This window comes from Mycteria americana, chromosome 1 (assembly GCF_035582795.1).
Source record: "Mycteria americana isolate JAX WOST 10 ecotype Jacksonville Zoo and Gardens chromosome 1, USCA_MyAme_1.0, whole genome shotgun sequence".
Lineage (NCBI taxonomy): Eukaryota > Metazoa > Chordata > Aves > Ciconiiformes > Ciconiidae > Mycteria > Mycteria americana.
The window spans coordinates 40053044-40073209 of NC_134365.1; the positions used below are offsets into that span (position 1 = coordinate 40053044).

At 40.9% G+C, this 20166-nt stretch overlaps 1 protein-coding gene across 2 annotated transcripts in view; it reads right to left on the reverse strand.

The window, feature by feature from the left end:
- CPM (carboxypeptidase M) overlaps positions 1-18365 on the reverse strand; it is a 33946-nt gene extending 15581 nt beyond the window's left edge. Inside the window, exons 1-2 of one of the 2 annotated variants that reach the window (XM_075491613.1) lie at positions 18288-18365; positions 17944-18094 (exon numbers count right to left, since the gene is read on the reverse strand). In XM_075491613.1, the coding sequence (XP_075347728.1) occupies positions 17944-17997 (54 nt within the window). In that variant the 5' untranslated portion in view covers positions 17998-18094; positions 18288-18365. The remainder of the gene's footprint in view (positions 1-17943; positions 18095-18287) is intronic. The other variant, XM_075491612.1, reaches the window with a different exon arrangement.
- Positions 18366-20166: the final 1801 nt, after the last annotated feature.

Here is a 20166-nt window from a genome sequence, read left to right on the forward strand (position 1 = left end):
GAGATAGCTTAGTGCAGGATCAGGACATTAAACCAACCAATATACTTACTACATTTGTATTACCTTTCTGTATATAATTATTATCTAATACATAAAATAGCCAACCAACCACAGCAGCCAAACAATACTGTAGTCACTAGAATGTGAAGCATCTTATCTCACCAATAACCAGACATTAAGATTAGCCCCTGGTTTTATTTGAATGGAAGCAGATCACAAGGGCCATTTCAAATCCAACTACTAGCAATGATGACATCCACATCCATTGCATACAGACTTTTTGGAGCATCTCGTGAACTGATGTAGAACAGTGCCATCTTCTTTAGCTGCTTCCCCATAGCAGCACTAGCACCAATTCAGTACTATATATACTAAAGCAACAAGAGTCCAAGTACCGCTAAAATGCTATAGTTGTTTCTGTCATTTAAGACTTTCTACAAATAATATTGTATTCTGATTTCAAATAGAAAAAAAAAAAAAAAAAAAAAAGATATTTCCAGTGCCTTGCCATCAGCAGTGCTCTTTCCTGCTGCTGTCACTGTGAAATTGCACTCATGAGAAACACAGGGAAGAGCTAAGTATAGACTAGCATTAAGTACTGATTTAAATTGGTCTTTCCAGCACTAGTGCTTAGACTGTTTATAGTTTGTGTGATGGCCATCTAAATGATAAACACTCCCATGAGCCAAGACATCAATTATTTCCTGGCATTTCCAGCTTGTGAGAAGTATTAAACCTAGCATTAACAATTAAAATAAATTCCTGGGTCTGCTCAGCCTGCAGTACTGGATAGTGTACCTATGAGGGATGATGCAAGATTTCTCTCCATACAGCAGTAATTTACTGCATGTAAAAAGACTCAGCATAAAGTTTCCTTTAATCAGTAAAGCCTACATAACTCTGTTTTTGTACCTCAAGTGAATAGCTCAGCTACCTCCCATGCTTTGAATCAACTGAATGTGTATCAAAAAGCCATTTCTCACTGCCAAGCCAGAACTGACTTCAACTAATTAGTGAACTATATTTCAAGTAATCAAGACAAACGTGTTTGTAACTGTGTGTCTCAGGACAAGTAACAAGACTTGTATTGGAACAGAGCCAGACCACACAGCTACTAGTAGAATGAGCATTTTAAAAATTTTCTAGCATTGCCACAGTTCATAGTTCACAGTTCACAGTTCAGAGAGAAGAGGAAGAAAGATTGACTCTCATTAGAATGCAAGGTCCAAGAACAATTTAGTCATAGAAACAATTACAGAATCATAGAACAGCCCAGGTTGGAAGGGACCTCAAGAGATCATCTGGTCCAACCTTCCTTGGGAAAAGGGAGCCTAGATAAGATTATCAAGCACTCTATCCAACTGCATCTTGAAAACCTCCAGTGATGGGGACTCTATCACATCCCTGGGGAAACTGTTCCAGTGAATGATTGTTCTCACAGTAAAAAAATATTCCTTCTTATATTGAGATGAAACCTCTCTTGATGCAACTTGTATCCATTGCTCTTTGTCTTTTGCCACATGGCTCCTTGTGAAGGGAGAGCCTCCGTCCTCTTTGTAGCCACTCTTTAAGTACTAGAATCCTGTGATGAGGTTCCCCCCTGAGCATTCTCTTCTCCAGGGAGAAGAGCCTGAACTCCTTCAGTCTTTCCTCACAGGGCAGGTTCTCCAGCCCTTTGATCATCTTTGTGACCCCCTTTGGACCCTCTCCAGTCTGTCCACATCTTTCTTGAATTCTGGTGACCAGAACTGGACACAGCACTCCAGGTGCAGCCTGACAAGCACTGGGTGGGATGATCATATCTTTATCTCAGCTAGTAATGCCCCTGTGGATGCAGTCCAGGATCTGATTTGCCTTCATTGCTGCAGCAGCACACTGCTGACTCATGTTCAACTTGTCCACCAGGACCCCCAGGTCCCTTTTCAGCAAGGCTGCTCCCCAGCCACACAGATCCTAGCCTGTACTGGGCTCTTTGGTTATTCTGTCCCAGGCGCAGGACTCTGTTAAACTTCATACTGCTCTTGCTAGCCCACTCTTCCAGCCTATCCAGGTATCTCTAAGATGGCTCACCCTTCTGACTTGTCCACCTCACCACCCAGTTTGGTGTCATCAGCAAACATGGTGACAGTACTTTCAATCCCATCATCCAGATCATTTATGAAGATGTTGAACAGTGTAGGGTCCAGTATTGATCCCTGGGGGACCCCCACTTGTGACAGGCTGCCAGCCTGAGTAAAAACCATTGATGACCACCCTCTGAGTGTGGCCTGTCAGCCAATTTCCTACCTATCTCACAGGCCACCTACCCAATCTGTATCTTGCCAGTTTGTCCAGGAGAAGGCTGTGGGAAACAGTGTCAAAACCAGTTTACTCCAGCTCCGGATCTGGCTGAATACCTATTTGAACAGTACAGCACTGAACATAGCTCATACAAAACTTGCTCTGACAGTGGCTAGAAAATTGAGTTTTTAGATGTCTAAATCCAAGCCTCAGATATTAATCTGCTTGGATCCATCTATGTTACCTATAAAACACATAAAGTTATGTTATGAAAAAAGACAACATGATATTTTACCAAATCAAAGTAATGACCTCAAAAAAATATACTTTTGAGATTTGGTATAAGCCACAACAATTTACTTCTTTGTATTTCATATCCTCTTCCTTAAAACTTACTAATTTTTACTCTTACTTATCCTATGTTTGGCAACAAACTCTACAGCCCAATTAGCATATTATCAGGGTGGTTTGCATATTACCCAGAAAGATGTGGCCCTAAGCTGTAGGGAAGGCCACCTTAGTAGTAAGAAAAGAAGATAGAGAAGTTAAATAGAAAGTGCAAACAACTTAAAAGCTTTATCATTATTCAGGTTGTTATTGACTACTGATATTTCAGCAGTCCTGAGAACTTGCCCTATCAGGTCTTCATTCTATTGTGCTCCACACAAACTTTTAAAATCTATGTTTCTAACCCCCAAAGCATACAATCAAAACACTGAAAAATAAGAAGGGGGACCAGACAGACAAGGTTTTATTCAATGAGAACATGAGAGGGTGGTGGCTATGCCTTAGGCATAGCTTTTATCAATCCTGCTCAATTCCAGTATAAGCAGAAGAGCTTCAGCCTAGATTCTATGATGAGAACACCAAGTAACAGTAGTGAAATAAACATACCAGCTGATTTTTATAACAGCTTCCACTGCAAGAGCAACCACTACATAATTATGGTTTAACAGAAGAAAGAAACGATGCAAATAACTAGCATCTGCATTACTTATACAAAATATTGTGGGGAGACGGGATGGCATGCGAGTCACTCCTTGATAAATTCTTCTGTAGATATATCACAATTCCCACATAATCTCTCATACACTCTTTAATCCACTTTAACTATGCATACTAATACTGGAAACATTTCCCTAACTGCATTTGGCAACATATTCTGCTATGTCTTGGGATACTGCATCCTTACTGGCTACCTGTAATACTAGGGTAAATCTAGGTTAATTGTTACCATGCAAGATACTAAGGCATGTTTATAGTTTTCTTTTCATTGCAGAACTATGTCAGGGTATCATCCCAGCTGCATCTGACACCTATTTTCTGAGACTAAGTCAAACTATGCTTATTACAACATAAAGTTCCTTATCTTGCAGGAAGAGAAAGATCAAAAAAATCAATCCTGACTTTATCACTTCTAACTTTTACATCACATTCATGGTAAATCTGTTTCCATGCTAACACAAACCATTCTTTGGCTTTTAATTTTTCTGATCTGTACTTGTAATCCCTGTAAAGCTCAGTACTGTCAGTGTGTAACACAGGAGTACAATTGCCGCCTATGTGCATGCACATAGGCAAGAAGATGGAAATCCAAAGACACTAGATGCTTATGTAACTTAGTATTATACTTCCAAGCTTATGAAGACAGAGTGTTAGTTTCTCCATGATAACAGTAGGGCAATACTGTCTTCCAGCAAAATACTACCACAGCTAATGAAAGACTTCAGAAGCAATTCCCTTTTGCTAAGCAAACACCAGCAGCATCCTTGCCCTGTGGTACTCTGATTTGCCATCAGCAATTCAAGCTGGAAAATCTAATGCTACTTTGGAACTCATCTTCCACAAGGGCACTGCCCAACAGCACACACTGCTTGATTCAGATTCTGACAGAATTTGAGTTACCAACACATTATTTATATAACCAGAAGTGTTTAATCAGAATGACTGATGTAGTAGCATTGCAGATGTAGCCTTACAAACATGAACAAATATGTGAGTTTAATCTAGCCAGTCTGTTTAGTAAAGCACACTCCACATTATGGTAAGTAATATAAATGTATCCTTTGGGGATATAAATTTTGTAAATTACCAGCCAAAAAAGGCAGCTGTCTGCTCAGAAAACAGACACTCTAAATGTCTAGTTTATACTTGGAATAACCTACATAACTGAAGCTGGGATCAGACAGACATCTATATGAACAACCATAGTACATCAGATTCTTTTGTGAGTTTATCCTCACTTTCAGTATACCATGTTCTCATGGTCCACTGAGACAGAAAGGATTATCTGAAGAGTCAGCCTGGATTAGCATTACCAATGAACAAAGTTGGTATCCCAAGAAGAGCTAGGACACTTTAAATATAAGAAAGTCTTCAAGGTATTTTGAAGGATTAAAAAGATATAGATCAATCACATATGTTAACCACGCATACTTGGCAATATTCAGCATGGTGCATGGGTAAGCAGAACAAACCCAAAAGACCCCAAGGTAACATTAGACTGCAGGCCTACTACCATGGCCACCCCCGTCCCCTCCTGCCACCCCAAACTGATAGCACTTCTTATCTGGGGAGGGGGGCAAAGGTTTTACTACTTGTTTTGCTTCCCCAAATATCCTGCTTAATGGAGAGACCATAAAAGAGATCATACTTAGCAAGAACTACTCTAACCACACTATTCTTAATAAGCTAGTGGAAGAAGTAAAAATCATTGATAAGGAAGCAAATTCTTGTTTGAGGATAACAGCAAGAGAGTCCAATTGGTACAGTACCTGTGCAGGATTTTTTAATTTTATTTCAAAGGTGTTAGGAGTATCCTGCGCTCTGCATTTCTACTTGTCAACTTTGAGTGCTAATACAGACAGTCCCATCTCAGCTGATTTGTGGTATTTCTTGAGATACAAAGGACCAGAATGTTTCGGCAACAGATGCACTTCCACTGACACAGTTACTATGCTGGTGCCACTGCTTAATTTAGCAGTTCTGGTCTCTTCCCATGTACCCCTTCACAGAATTGTATAGGTTGGAAAAGACCTTTAAGATCATCAAGTCCAACCATTAACCTAACATTACCAAGTCCACCAGTACACCATGTCCCTAAGCACCTCATCCAAATGTCTTTTAAATACCTCCAGGGATGGTGAGTCAACCACTTCCCTGGCTGGCCAGCCTGTTCCAATGCTGGACAACCCTTCCAGTGAAGAAATTTTTCCTAATATCCAGTCTAAACCTACCCTGGCGCAACTTGAGGCCATTTCCTCCCATCCTATCACTTGTTACCTGGGAGAAGAGACCGACACCCACTTCACTACAACCTCCTTTCAGGCAGTTGTAGAGAGTGATAAGGTCTCTCCTCAGCCTCCTTTTCTCCAGGCTAAACAACCCCAGTTCCCTCAGCTGCTCCTCATAAGACTTGTGCTCTAGAGCCTTCACCAGCTTCGTTGTCCTTCTCTGGACACGCTCCAGCACCTCAATGTCTTCCTTGTAGTGAGGGGCCCAAAACTGAACACAGTAGTCGAGATGTGGCTTCACCAGTGCTGAGTACAGGGGGACACTCTCACAGGCATAAGGCTGCTTCTCTCTCTCTAAAGGCAAAAAATAAAAATAATAATTTCCCACTATTTAATAAGCACCTATCTACTTCCAGAGATTATACCAGCCAATCCAATTTAGAGTCAGTACCTTATAAGCAGAACTGTAGGAATAACCAATGACTCTTTAAAAAAACCTAGATACTGTTTATTTGTAACCGAAGCACTTGAGAAGGGAAGGGAGTCAAAGTAGTTCATGGGTCACGTGCTTGCTTATCTTCCTAAAGGTTTACAAATCTTTGGTTGATTGGGACATCCATAGCTGCTTTAGACACTTTCACAGGACTTGGATCTTATGAGAACGACAACCCTTTCTTTCCTACATATACGTGACTCATTGCTCTGTACCATTTCCAGTTCTCATAATCAAGCTGAGCACACTCTTTATACACAAAACCATGAAAAATTGCCAATCCAGAGCACAGTCTCTACAGTAGCACCTCATAGTTTATTTGAACACAAATCTAGAAATAAATTCAAAAAATCCAAACAAAAAACAACCCACAAGGGAATACTGTTTTTTAAATTAATATACACTAACCTTATTCAGTATCGCTCACTGAGAAGAGGAGAACACCACAGACACATAGAATTAACCTGAACAGGCTTTCCCCACTATTTACACTAACTTGTTCAATATTCACTCCCAGAAACCAAACAGACTATTTTTCCTTTTCACCAACTCTTGCTTCTATTACCACAGGGTTTTTAAACCTAGTTCTGAAAAATGTGTGCTTTATTTTCTGAGAAAGGTGTGAAACTGGGATGCAGCTAGTGATTTTCAGAAAAGCTATTGTATATATAAAAAAAAGAAATATTACCCATTCACAGTAGTACCATTGGATCAACATGAGCAGAATGATTGCTTATAACACAAGCCAGGCACAAGAAGGAGGATGGTTTGTTTTTAAGTGCAGTTTATTCAGATGCAACAGTTTTATTTGGCCTACCCTTTTACCACCAGAGGTAGAGGAGGCCAAAACTATTCCTGCCACTTGAAGGCAAAAGAGGGAATAGAAAACCAGGAGGAGACCAGAGGTTGTTGCTCCTACATGACTGAGAAGTTACTGGTGCACTTTGAGGGTTTCAGTGCATTGACGTGCCTCATCAAGAGGCTTGCTATGCATATCCTGTAAACATCCTTGGCAGATCCTAGACATTATGTTTGCTCCAAGAATAGGAAGCTCCAAACGATACACATCTCAACACTGACAAGCAGAGTCCTACAAATTCAGACAGTGAGCAGCCTCCCCCCCCCCCCTTTTTTTTTTTTTAACTGGCTGGAGGAGAAAAAAAATGCAAGATAGGTTAAAAGAATCCAATCCTTATCATCATCATCTGTTTCTGGTTTAGTTAACAAGCTATGTTAGTTTGACCAGTTGCTTCCAGATTCTCTCTCAAAATGAGTAACAAAATGTCTCCTTAGAAACATTAGTTACTGCCGTTTAGGAGAGGCAACAGACAGTACAAGGAACTAGAATTCAGGCAGCGTTACTACCTATAAACAGAGTAACTTAGTCCTTTGTCTCTTCGAGAAACATGTTCCGTTGGCCTTTGTTTCCTGTTTCCTCTTGGATTTTGCGACCAGCCTAATGCAATTGTGTATCAAAGCAAGCTTTGTAATTTAACCTACTTTATGTCCACCACGATTAGGAAATACACTTTGTCAGAAACAGCCAGGTTGCACATTGCCAGAAGTGCATAGTGGGGAAGTATCATTCTGTGCCTGCCCTATTCCTAGACTTCTCTCTAGCTATTCTTGGGAAAAAGAATACGGGACCAGACTGGACTTTTGAACTGACACAGTAGGACTATATTTCTTATTGAGAACACAGTTCACTTTTAGCTTTAGGATAAATGTTACTTTTTCAGATCCATTCAAGTTCTGTTTAAAAGCCCAGGTAACTGCAAAACCCATGGATGTAGAACACATTGGCTAGGAACAAACAGGAAATGTAACTCAACTGTCCTAAATCCACTGTGAGCTCAGCATGTTGCACAGCAGCTACAATCATTTAATTAAACAAGTCAACAGCCATGGACTGACCTTTCCCATAACAACAAGTAAATCCTAGACATCAAACTGCAGAATCATCTGCTTAGAAGCATCCTCTAACCTCTTCCTCACATCTGAACCACTGCATAGATTGTTAACAGTTACTGTGCCAGAAGTGGAGCAGTTTACAGGGAGGGTAATCTCTCAGCTAGGAGGGGAAGAGAGCTACATCCAGCCCTATGCATTGTTTCCATCTCCAGTAGCTAATTTATAAAAAGTTCAGAAAGCAGAACTAGCAATCATGTGCACACCCTGCTTTAATTCAAAGAAAAAACCCAGCCTTAAAAAAAAAAAATCTACATCTCTCTTCTATGCAAATTCACGCATAGAAGAACTGCCTAAGGAACAAACGCTTCAGGGTAAGAAGTCACATCTTGCCTATCAACTAATTAATGTATTATGAGTAGGTCTCCATTTGTACTTATGTGAACTAGCTGAACACAATATGCTATACCATAGCTACATACAGTAAAGCTTTAATTAGGCAGCCCTGAAAATCAGCAACATTGGTAGCTCCAAGGATCTACAGCCAAAGGTCCTAGGCAGAAGGGATGCAAGGTGCACTGCTCTTCTCCTTCTGTGGGAGATGAATAAAAAGCTACTAGAAACACTTTTCTACTAAAAAGCCTCATCCCCTGAAGTGGGGTAGGAGGGATATGTTACTGTGCTCTCCTCAAGTAAGAGGAGAATGCAGACACATTGACCACCTGGGTAAAACACAGGCATAGGATAAGAGTTTTTATTTCTTTTTAAGTAAGTCTGTCATCAGAATTTGTTTAAAATTAACAATACTGTACTGAAAGGGCAATTCAACCCACATCACTGATCATTAATATCAATATTCACCTAATTTTCCCTATTCCTAGGGAAATATAGGCCCTGTAGCACAACCCAAAGACCAGCAAATGTAGGCTGTGACAGGCTGATAAACAGACCTAATCTGCTGGTAGAAGACCCTTAATTGAAGGCCATCTCTTGATTAATGCTTATGTTTTCTCTTTTTTTCTTTATTGGAGAATCTCTTTCTCTTCCTGTGCTACTCTACAGCATCTGAAAAACAGCAATCTGAGGAAGTGAATACTTATTTAGGACCAGTGTAAGACACTGAGTTACATATAAAAAGTAACTTGAAGTAAAAGTACAGGTTTAATTTGTGCCTTGCAATCAGCAGACCATAAATTAAAGTTAAATTGTCAGTATAGTTATGAGCTATACAAAGGATCACAAGCCATGTTTCAAGATCACGCCTCTTATTTACATGGCCAAAAATTTATGTACAATGCTCCAAAAAGCAGAATCCTATAAGAAGTGAGGGGAAAAACACCCCAGTAATTTATCTGTCCATTGTGCACCATTCTTAGTATTCCGAGCTCTGTGGTTTTGTGTTTGGTTGTTTTTTTAAAAAACATCTTCTACATATTTACTTTCTCAACACCAGCTAAAGGATATGGAGATAGACAAGAATCAAACTGCACCCACCAGCTGCAATTGCTGATTCTATGTTACACAAGCTTCCTAGCATTGCTAACTTCACTGGTGTGAATTACAATACCCAGTTGTCAATTCTGTCTACTTCTAAACAAACATGGAAAGCTGCAAATTCCTGCTGAGGAAAAACAGGATGGCTGCAGGCTTAAGACCTTTACTGCTCTGAAGAAAAGTCTGACAAATATATGCTGCAACTAGACAGCTACAAAGCAAGGGGTAGAGAAGAAGCAGGAAAGCAGAGATTCTTCCCACAGCACTGGTTTTAAATAAATGCTGCTCACAGGAACAGTGGACTATTTCTAAATAGATCAGATCTTCCCATTTTAAAGTTACAACATAAAGATTCCAGTACTAGATAACATTTTTTATATGAGAAGAAGTCTTTGATTTTGTTGCCAGGATAAGTTCCTTTCAAACACTAGTTTGAATTTTTTTTTTTTTTTTTTTTTTTGAGACTGGGACAGGAGTCTCTCACATGGCAGGTTTCACAGAAAAAACCTTCCCACAAGATTTTCTGCAAGAACTGTATTTAAGTTTAATTTGTGTGTGTGTGTGCATGCGTGTATGTAAAAGAAAACTGCACAACTGCACAACACATACACATACACACACTTTCATTATTATTTTTAGGTGTAGGAGATAGCATAGAAGGCAAGACAAAGATGATTGACCAATTCACAGCAAGCATAAAGAAGAGAAGATTTAAGCAAGCTATTTTACTTTCACTGCAAGAGAACAGGAACATGCTCAGAGTCAGTGACTGCATCTCTGAGAGCAACATCTTATCAATCTTTTAAACATCTGACACTGACCAAGCTACCCACTTTTTATAAATTATTTGTGTAAAAAGCATAGCCATACTGACAGGAAAGCAATGTTAAGTCATGTTATCATCAGGCCAAATCTTAGTACTTGGCTATCGGAAGACTGATTGCACACAAACTACCTGTGTCACATTACAGTAGTCAAACTACTATTCCAGAAGGTAGAAGTGCTATGGCTTTTCTCCTCTAAGTAGACATACACAGTATTCGCATTTAAACTAATACTGGTAACTAAATTGCTAGATGATGCAGTCAGATGCAATATGAAACTATGTTTCAATGTTTAAAGAAGTTTTAGCTTCAGTTAGGACAAATGGACTTAGAAGTTAACGCTAATGCAGTAATGGTGAGTTCTATTTAAGCGCACGGTTTAGAGCAAAGCTCAATTGGAAGCTGAAGATTTTTAAAAATACAGGCTAATACTTCTTGTTTTCAAAGTCATGTTTTACCCTTGACTAGATAAACCCTGAAGGAGCCAGTCCTCCACCTCCTCTGTTTTTTTTTTTCCCCTTCCCATCACAGTGACTCACGTAATATGCTACAAACAGAGTTTACAAGGCTGTTAAGATCAAGCCCATCCATAAACCCAAACACCCTTTCAATAATAAAATGAACATATAAACCTACCTAGAATCTTGTTAACATACAGTTGTATGCCACAAGTACTGACAAAGACTAGAACAAAGATGGTTATGAAGGAAGAGACTATAAGGGGAAAAAAATTTCAGCAGCACATAAGGGGAAAAAAATTCAGAAGAGAAGCAGGCAAGAATGGGTAAAAGTTCAACTATCATGATAAGTTTTAGAATGCCCATTTTTAAATGAAACTCTGGACTTGGGCCAAGTGACTTTAGCATGCTTTACGTGAGGCCCTCAGAGTGGGAAATGTCTCATTCATTCTTGTTTCTAAAATTGAACATTGAAAATCTCAATGCTTATATTATCTACACACACCATGCTTGCACAATGAGCCTGTAATTCACAGTACTAAGGAAATTTGTGGGGTGGGAGATGAGGAGGAGGGAAGGGAAGGGAAGGGAAGATATTATCAAGGATTGGAGGCAGGAGGAGAGCCATTTGTAGCAGTCATTCAAATGGAACAAACAGAAGGTAATACTCTTCTACACAAACATACCTCACATCATGTAACCATAGAAAAAAAAAAATAACTGCAATATTCTCTTTAAAGACATCACATTCCCTGTGGATTTTCCTCTAGACAATTTGTTCGTTTTCAAGACAAAAAGAGTCGTCTTTATCACCTTTTTTTTTCTTCCTTCTTTTTAAATACATTGGTACTTGCATTTAGTTTGTACAAACATTTAATAATGGGTAACACTGAGAAACTTACCTCAAAGTACACTGGGCTATGTATAACCTTCTTATTCTATTTTTGTACAGTGCCAGGACCCCTGAAATTAACCTGATAAGAGCAATTTCAGTAAAGTACAAACATTTTATGGATACATATTTCAGTTTTGTTTTCTCCAGCAGTAAAACTTGTTTTCTAGTACTTCAGACAAAGTAAAAACATCCAGAATACAAGTGTTTCTAATGTAAATTCAATCAAATTTTCAGTGCATTTTACTATTGATGGCAGTAACCCAGGCTCCTTCCATACTGTATCACAAGAAATGCCTGAAAATAAGTTCCTATTTTTCCCCAGGTAGACATCATTTTCCTGCTACATACACAGACTATCAATATATAGACTAGACAAGTACAGTACCTGGTCTTTTATTATTAAATATTTTCACTGGAGTACAATAAACCTGAAGTTAGCACTCCCCTGTTCAATAGCCTCCTGTAAATGCCTAAAAGTATCAATCACGCTGTTTCAGAACAGTCAGGAGATTTAAACTGATCCCTGGCATACCGTGGGCACGCATTCCACTGATGTTTGTGCAGAATGACGTCAGGGACACGTTAATTGCCAAGGTTCTCTATTAACCCTATTACCAGGCAAGCACACACTTCCCGCTGCACTACTGAATCCTAATACCTAATGAGCCCTTTTGCTGAAGTCACAGCTGCTTATCAGATGGAAACCAGGGCATGCATCATTCCCTTCTGTTTTCCGAGGGAAACCCATTAATGCAGGCAGGAAGGAGACATAATGAGCTCCAACAAGCACCTCATCTGAGCCACTGAGAAACCTGGCCTGCTGGGAACCCTGCCGAGTACACCTTCCCTGTAGTACATAGTATCCTCTACTCACACAGCCATGTGGAAGTCCTGCATGAACTTTAAAAACCGAACCAACCAAACACACACACCCCCTACATGCTTCAGCCTCTCTGTTTATAGAGCGGGGATAGCAGAATGCTAATAAGTGAGGGGTTTTGTTTTTTTTTTTTTTGGTGGACTAGTGAAAGTTAGCAAAGCACTCAAGACTAACAGATGGAATGTGCCAGTTCAAGGGCAACAGAGAGACCAATTGAATAGTAAGCAGAATAGGATGATTGAACCACATAGTTCTCACCTAAAAAAGCTTTCAGGACAGCTCTTTTGCAAGAAGCTATTTCTAAAAATTTCTAACGAAACCACAATAAAATCTGGTCAGTTTGTTTTGCCTTTTGTCTCTCCAATGACAGAACCTACCAAAGAGATATTAATCTGTTAAGTCAACTTTGAAGCTCTTCACTAGGTAAAGACAGAGGTCCCTTAACCATACACAACTTTCTGCTCAGTGAGCAGGATCTGGCTTAAGGATGATGTTTACAACTGTTCCAATTTGACTGGAATTCTAAAAATGCAGACTGGCCTCCAGAAATGCTAGATCTAAAACAAGCTGTAATTGGCATGCTATCACTTTATCTGAATCTGAAAGCGTTTTTAAAGAGTGTGGATCTACTACAAAAGCCACTCAGCTCTTTCAACGTTGTTTGTCTTTGTTCTCCTAATAAGGTCATCAGGTCTCTCTATTAGAATCCCTTCCCACCACCCTCATTTCCTTTTCAAAGAAGAATAACAGCACAGTATCTTGAACAGTGAAAAGCCACAGATCATACACATACATCAAATATTTTCTTTTTTGATAATGCACACTGTTAAGATTTGCTTACTGAAGAGTCAGTCTGTTTTTCACTGGGGTGGCATTAGGCAGGACAGGTTAATATGATTACACCAGGTCCCATTCTCCAGACTGACGCAGCTCTGCAGCCTCCTCTATTATTATAGAGTGCACATATTGTACTGAGGTTGGATATCGTACATATTAGAAAATGGAGCTCCTCCCAAAGATCTTTTACGAGGTTATTCAACAGCTCATCTGAAACAATATAAAAGAATCAAGGTATTTTCTGGGCCATCACACATCTCTGGCTACCTGCTTATAAGACTATATGAGGTCTCTCACAAACATACAAATCACCTACAAATCTTGAGGTATTTGAGGTTACCTACTAAATTAGACCAAACAGATAACACTCAGTTTTGTCAGCTAATGGGCTACATCTTTTTAAGCTCCTTTCTCCCCTTGTTTAAGGATAATAGCTTAGCAGAGGAGATGCATAATTAAATATCATAGCTTCCAAATGTACAGACCTGGAGACTGAACAGGCCATTGCCAGTCTAGAACACACTCTTCTCAGTAGTCTGGCAGAGGTGTTCCCAGTAATCTGACAAAGGAGCAGTGAATTTCCTTACAGTGATATAAACCACCACCAAACAGATTGGGCATCTTTCAGTTTGTTTTCCAGTGAGGCTCTTGGTACTGGTTCTGTTGTGTATGTTGCTGTTATAGTCTACATACATGAAGTAAACACACTTTGTAAACCTCGCCTCAAATTTATCCATGACAAATCATACTTGACTGCTTACTTTTTATGCAGAAATGACTGGCTTAGTGGGAGAGAGGAAAGCACTCTATTTCTTCAGCCTTGACCTTAGCAAGGCTTTCAACAGAACCACAGAATCAGTTGAAAGGGACTTCTGGAGGTCACCTGGTCCAACCCTGGTTCAAGCAGGGCCACCTACAGCAGGCTGCCCAGGACTGTGTCCGGATGACTTTCAAATATCTCCAAGGATGGAGACTCCCCAACCTCACCGAGAAGCCTGTTTCAGTGCTCAGTCACCCTCACAGTATCTTTGTAAACAAGCTGGGGAACATATGGATTACAGGAGTAGACTACAGTGAGGTCAGAAGCTGACTGGACTGAGCAATTCAAGTGACAGCAAATTATTAGCAGCATTCCTCAAGGGTCGATACTGAGTTGATACTGTTTAACATCTTCATCAGGGCCAGGGCTGCGTTCAGAGGGGCTTTGACAAGCTGAAGTAATTTGTCAACAGAAAACTCAGGAAGTTTGACAAAGGCAAATGTAAAGTCCTGCACCTGGAATGGAAGAACCCCATATTGGGATTATCAGCCCCAGAAGATAACCCCATGCTTGTACAGGCTACAGACTGGCTAGGTTGCGGCTCTTCAACCTAGGGGTTGCAGGCTGTGGGAGGAATGTCCAGGTGGACAAGATAAATGTGAGTCAGTAGTGTGCTCTCACAGCAGAAAAGGCAACCTGTATGCTGGGCTGCATCAGCAAGAACATAACCCAGCAGCTTGAGGAAAATTATTATTCCCCTCCCCACTCAGCATTAGTAAAGCTACATCTGGAGTCCCGTGTCCAGCTATGGGTTCCCTAGCACAAGAGAGACAACACCACACTGGAGGAAGTCCAGCAGAAGATCATCGAGATGATCACACTACATCTGAGGAGAGGGTGGGGGAGGTCAGGTGGTTTAGCCTGGAGGGTGATACAGCTACGACCTTCCACTACCTAAAGGGACATTATAAAGAAGAGAGAGCCAGACCCTTCTTAGACGTACACAGCAAAAGGGCAGGTAACAACCCACAGCAAGGGAAATTCTAATCAGATGCAAGTAAACACATTTCTACAACAAAGGTAGCTGAGCACTGAATCGGGTACCCAGAGACCCTGTAGAATCTCCACCCTTGCAGATATTCAAAACTTGGGTGGAGAGGGCCCTGAGCATCATAATCTGACTTTCAAGTTAGCCCTGCTTTGAACAGGAGCTCAAACTAGATGGCCTCCAGACCTAAATTACTTTATGCTCTGCCTGGAGCATGCGAGGCTTCCGACATGAAGAGTGTTTAGATATTTCTGTTAAAGAACTACATGCAATCACTTTCTGCAGTGATAATACACAGGTCCCTATCACCCTCTACATCTGGGCTTCTAAGAGTGGATTCTATACCCTCGCAGGGCTCTGGGTCTACACATGCCAACCAAGAGTCAAGCTTTTACTTCACATTCTTCATAATCCAAGTCTAGATGGCAATATATAATACTAGATTATTAGATAAAATTAGAGTAAAATCTAGATTAGATTTAAGAATAACATGGGAACAATAGCCATTCATGATAAGCGTAAAATTATGTCTGGTGGCTTTCTAGCCACCAGTTTGATTCATAGGATTTTGTATTCATCATCAAGAATTTCCATATCAGGAATGTCAACAGCTTAATAGAAAGCTTACTACATCACACTGATCTCAGTGTTATAATATTTAAATTAATTTCTGTTTCTCATCATCAATAAGTACATTTTGCTATCATGGTTTAGCTACTTAGTAGTGAGACAACACTAGTAAACCCATACAAGTAAGCACACGTGCATACATACATTCTTGTTTGTGTCAGCTTAACTGAGAAAAGAGGAATTAAACTTCAGCTCATTAACCAAAACTGAAACTGCATTTTCACCAAAATTATATAACCACTGTTGTCACAAAACTTTATTTTAGTTATGAGGAAAAAAAAAAAAAAAAGATACCCTAATTCAGTACCATCCTCTACCATATTTCAGGGGGCATTTAAAGGCACATTTCTTAACAGAGGTAGAAGTTTCTTTTCTTTTTCCAAATGTTAAGAGTAGAGAAGCACTGAGTGTTTTTCACTGCCATTCTGCTTTATATAGCACTGAGAAAGTTTCCACTGCCCACCTATTCCATTCAGAGGAATACTGCAGGCATGCAGGACCTGCAAAAAGCGTAAGCGATCACTTTTTTGTGAATCATGACGTGTAGCTGGCAGAACAAGGGAGAGCCCACATAATTATCTTTTCTCACACAGTTTGGCAAAGCAGAAGGCAATATACCAAAATCTGAATGAAGTTTCAGAGCACTGCTCACTCACAGTCAAAAGATGATGCATTTCCAGTTTTCATGCTGATGGAACTCAGACAAGTTGAACACTTCATGTTATCAACTTTCAGATGTCTAGATATACAAAAGCCAAAATTTCAATCTCTAAGGTTGGATGAAAGATTTTGTCCTACCCGCACAAAGATAAGCCAGCAGAGTTCATGGCAGAAAAGTCAGATCCTAGTCCTATCACTAAAATGCTAGCTAAGTCCCTTCAAGGTAGGAAAATGAGGACGTGGATAACTGGTAGTTATACTGGAGGGAACTGTACTTAGAGGGGCTAGCCTTTTCTTGTGGGAATGAATAACATTATCCAATACCATTCTGCCTTTGATGCAACCAAGAACACAACTTAAATAACTTTAAGATTCCTTGTCTAGTTTGAGTCTTCCCACAACAAGACTTTCTAAAAAAATGAATGCAGACATGGACAGAGACAAGATCACATATCCATAGCAACATGACAGCTGTTTTGATATCTCCCTGAAACAGAACCCCTCTTTTCAACTAAAAGTTATGTCCCAGACAAATACATTTTAAAAATTTGAAGACACACAGAGTAACACAAGGAAGGAGGTACGAAAAGAAACTACTAGGGTTCTTTATGATTATCTACCCAGAAGGATGTAGATGATTTTTTTTTTTAAACACAAGCATAGATTTGATAATAGATGCTACAACTGTCTCCTTTCAGTGGTGTGAAAAGGGATTAGAGGAACAGATTATGTTTCTGAAGAACAAACTTCTCCATCTAGTTTTATACCTCCTATCAAAGCGACTTAATTTTCTGAATTGAAATTGACTTAAGGTCTTTTTGCTTAAAACTAGATAGATGTACATTAAAGTATTTATATGCTAATAAACACTAAACTTTCTAATCTCTTTAAACAAATGAAAAAGTCCCTTTTTTCTATAAAGTTACTGTAAGAAAGTGCCAATCACAGAGAGATGAATTAAAATATCTATGGAAGGACAGAAAGGTGAGTATTGATTGAGGTATATTTTCCTGTAGGATTCAAGACTGAAATCCCATTCTTCATTTAAAACGCAAGACCTTGTATCAATATGGAATTTGAAATCCTTTTCCTAGTCAGTCCAGATTTACTGGAATAATAGGTAAAGCCAAAAGAGAAGTTATTTTTAACATACCCACAATTTAGAAAACACATGCTCCTATTACAGCCCCACCTAGAAACGGGCACTTGGCAAACGGGGTACCACACATTTTAAGCTCTTTAAAGACAGCCCTGTTTCTGAAATTGCCACTCAGAAAGTTTCCAATTCTCAAAAAAACAGGTGTTGGGAGAACTTCTACCCTGGCTGAAGCGTCATACATGTCATCAGAGTTTGTTATTCACGCTTAAGCAAGAGGAAACTTCATAGAGATTTAAGCAGAGGCACCCGGCACTTGCGCTTAGAGCAGCTCCACCGCCAGCAAGCGCTCACGAAACGCCATCGCAGCCACCTTTACCCACGTTTGTCTCATTTCAAATAAAATAAAGCTTTCGCTCCTCGCACCCCCCCTCCATTACTCCCTACCTTCCACCGAGCGCCCGATGCTGTGCAAGTGGGTGAGGGAGGGGTACGCGGCATGAACCTCCTTCAGGTACGCCTCCAGCTCCTCGGTGTGGTGGTATTTGAAATCCAGCGCGGCCGCCAAAGAAACCAGGCAGAGGATGCCCACCACGTCCTAGAAAGAAACAGATGAACCGAACAGCCGCGGGGACCGGCGGGCTTGCCGCTGCCCCGGCTCTGCCGCCGCCGAACGGCGGCGGCAGAGCCGGGGCAGCGGCAAGCCCCCGGAGGGAGCCCTCCCGCCTCAGCCCATCTCCCCTCACAGGGAGCAGGTGCCTTCCCCCTCCACCCACAACCGCCGCTCCTACCCCGACGGCCACCCGCATGGTGCCGCCGCTCTTCCACAACTGGAGCCCCAACACCGGGCGGGGGCCGCCATCCCCCCTCGCCGGCCTCGCCCTGCCCCTGACTGACGCGGGCTTCATCCACTCAGGTCCCCCCGGCCCGCCCAAGGGGCAGAGGGGGGGACACACACACCCCTCCCCTTCTCCCCTCCCTCCTTCCCGCCTCGCCAACGGCTCTCACATGTACGCCACACGGCTCCTGTCAGCGCGGCGGCGGCGGGCGGCGCAGCCCTCCCCGCTGTCCTCGGCAGCCCCTCGGGGTGAAACGAATCCTCCTCGGCGCGTCCCTCCTTGTAGGCTGAGGGGAGGGAAAGGGCTCGAGCATGCGGCGGGCGGCCGACTTCGTGTCGTCGCGGACCCGCTGCCTGGCCCTGCTGCTGGGCGGCGTCCTGAGGAAACAGCGCGGCCACGTTTTGGCGAGTCCTTGCTGGTTTTACCTCATCTTTCTTCCCGGAGGGGGTGAGGGGTGACTAGAGGGAAAAAAAGGCGGGGGGGCGCAAAAGTTCACTTTTTAACTTTTGGTGATTGTTTTGATTCACAGGAAGGGTTGTTAAAACTAATTTTTTCTTTCTTCCTTTCTCTCTTTTCCTTCCTTTTTTTTTTTTTTTTTAAGGGCAGGTGTGACGGCTGCCTGGCTCCGGCTGACATGTACCCTTCATACCACTGCTCTTCCTCAGCTCCTGTGTGGTCCTGAGGTGTGATCAGGGTGTCAGCACCTGGGGCCCAGGGACAAAACCTGCTGCGTGCAGAGGGACTCTTGAGAGAATTTAGCTGTCCAAATCTAACAAAATCTCTGCCTGGCATTTTTTTATTAGATGAGTTTTTAATAGGCTTGTTATTCACTTACTGAAAGGACTGGATTATATCTACAGAATTAATGCTTTTCTTGGTTTTGCACTAACCACATTGCCTTGGGGATATCCTAGTCTTGGGATTCACCACAAAGACTTTTCCATCACCTTTTATTGTCTTTAAGATTGAAAAAGATCAAGAGAAAAAAAGTGAAGCTGGCCTCTAGCAACAAAAATTAGGATAGCATCTACATTTATTTTAAAATATGATGTGGATATAGCTAAGTGTTAGAATACAACTATTTGTAAGTTCTGGATAATTTTTCTGAGAAAGAAAAATGGCAGTTTTCATTATAACCACCAGCAGGATTTCATCCGGCTTCTTCTGAAGTTTGCTATACTGGACAATGTCAGAAAAAGGATATTGAAGGAAATGAATGTATGATTCAATCCCAAATAACAAGTCCTGCATTCTGAATAGAAGGCGCTGTATTTATTAAAAAGTTCTTGTTAAATAAAAAGTTACCATTAAATTAAAAGGTACCCCAAAGCTTTAAGAAAAAAAAAGAAACTATATTTTAATGCAAATATCTGTAGTATCCCAATGTATCAGAAGCATATACATTTAAAATAGTGGTAAGATATCTACGTTCAGACCCCTCAAGTACTCTTAGTTCATGGGAGGGACTTCCATATTACATATCACATATGACAAGGGATGTATGAACGTACAAGTCTACTCAGTTAAACAGAGATACATAATATTAGGCTTCTGCTGAACAGTAGTAATGTTCTTTCTGGCATGGCATTTTGGGGGGCAGGACAGCCCCAGAGTCTTTCTCCCATACTCCACCATATTTTAACTCTTATAACTTCACAAGACCTTCTCTCACCTATCACAAAAGAAAATTCTTACAAGACCTAAACATGGATGTCTTTTACCTTCTTTATAAAAAAAAAAAAGCATTAATAGTTGGTTAGAGTTATTTGCATTTGCTACATGGAATGGGAGTGAAACTGGGGGGTTACACTGCAAACATGTCTGCAGAGAA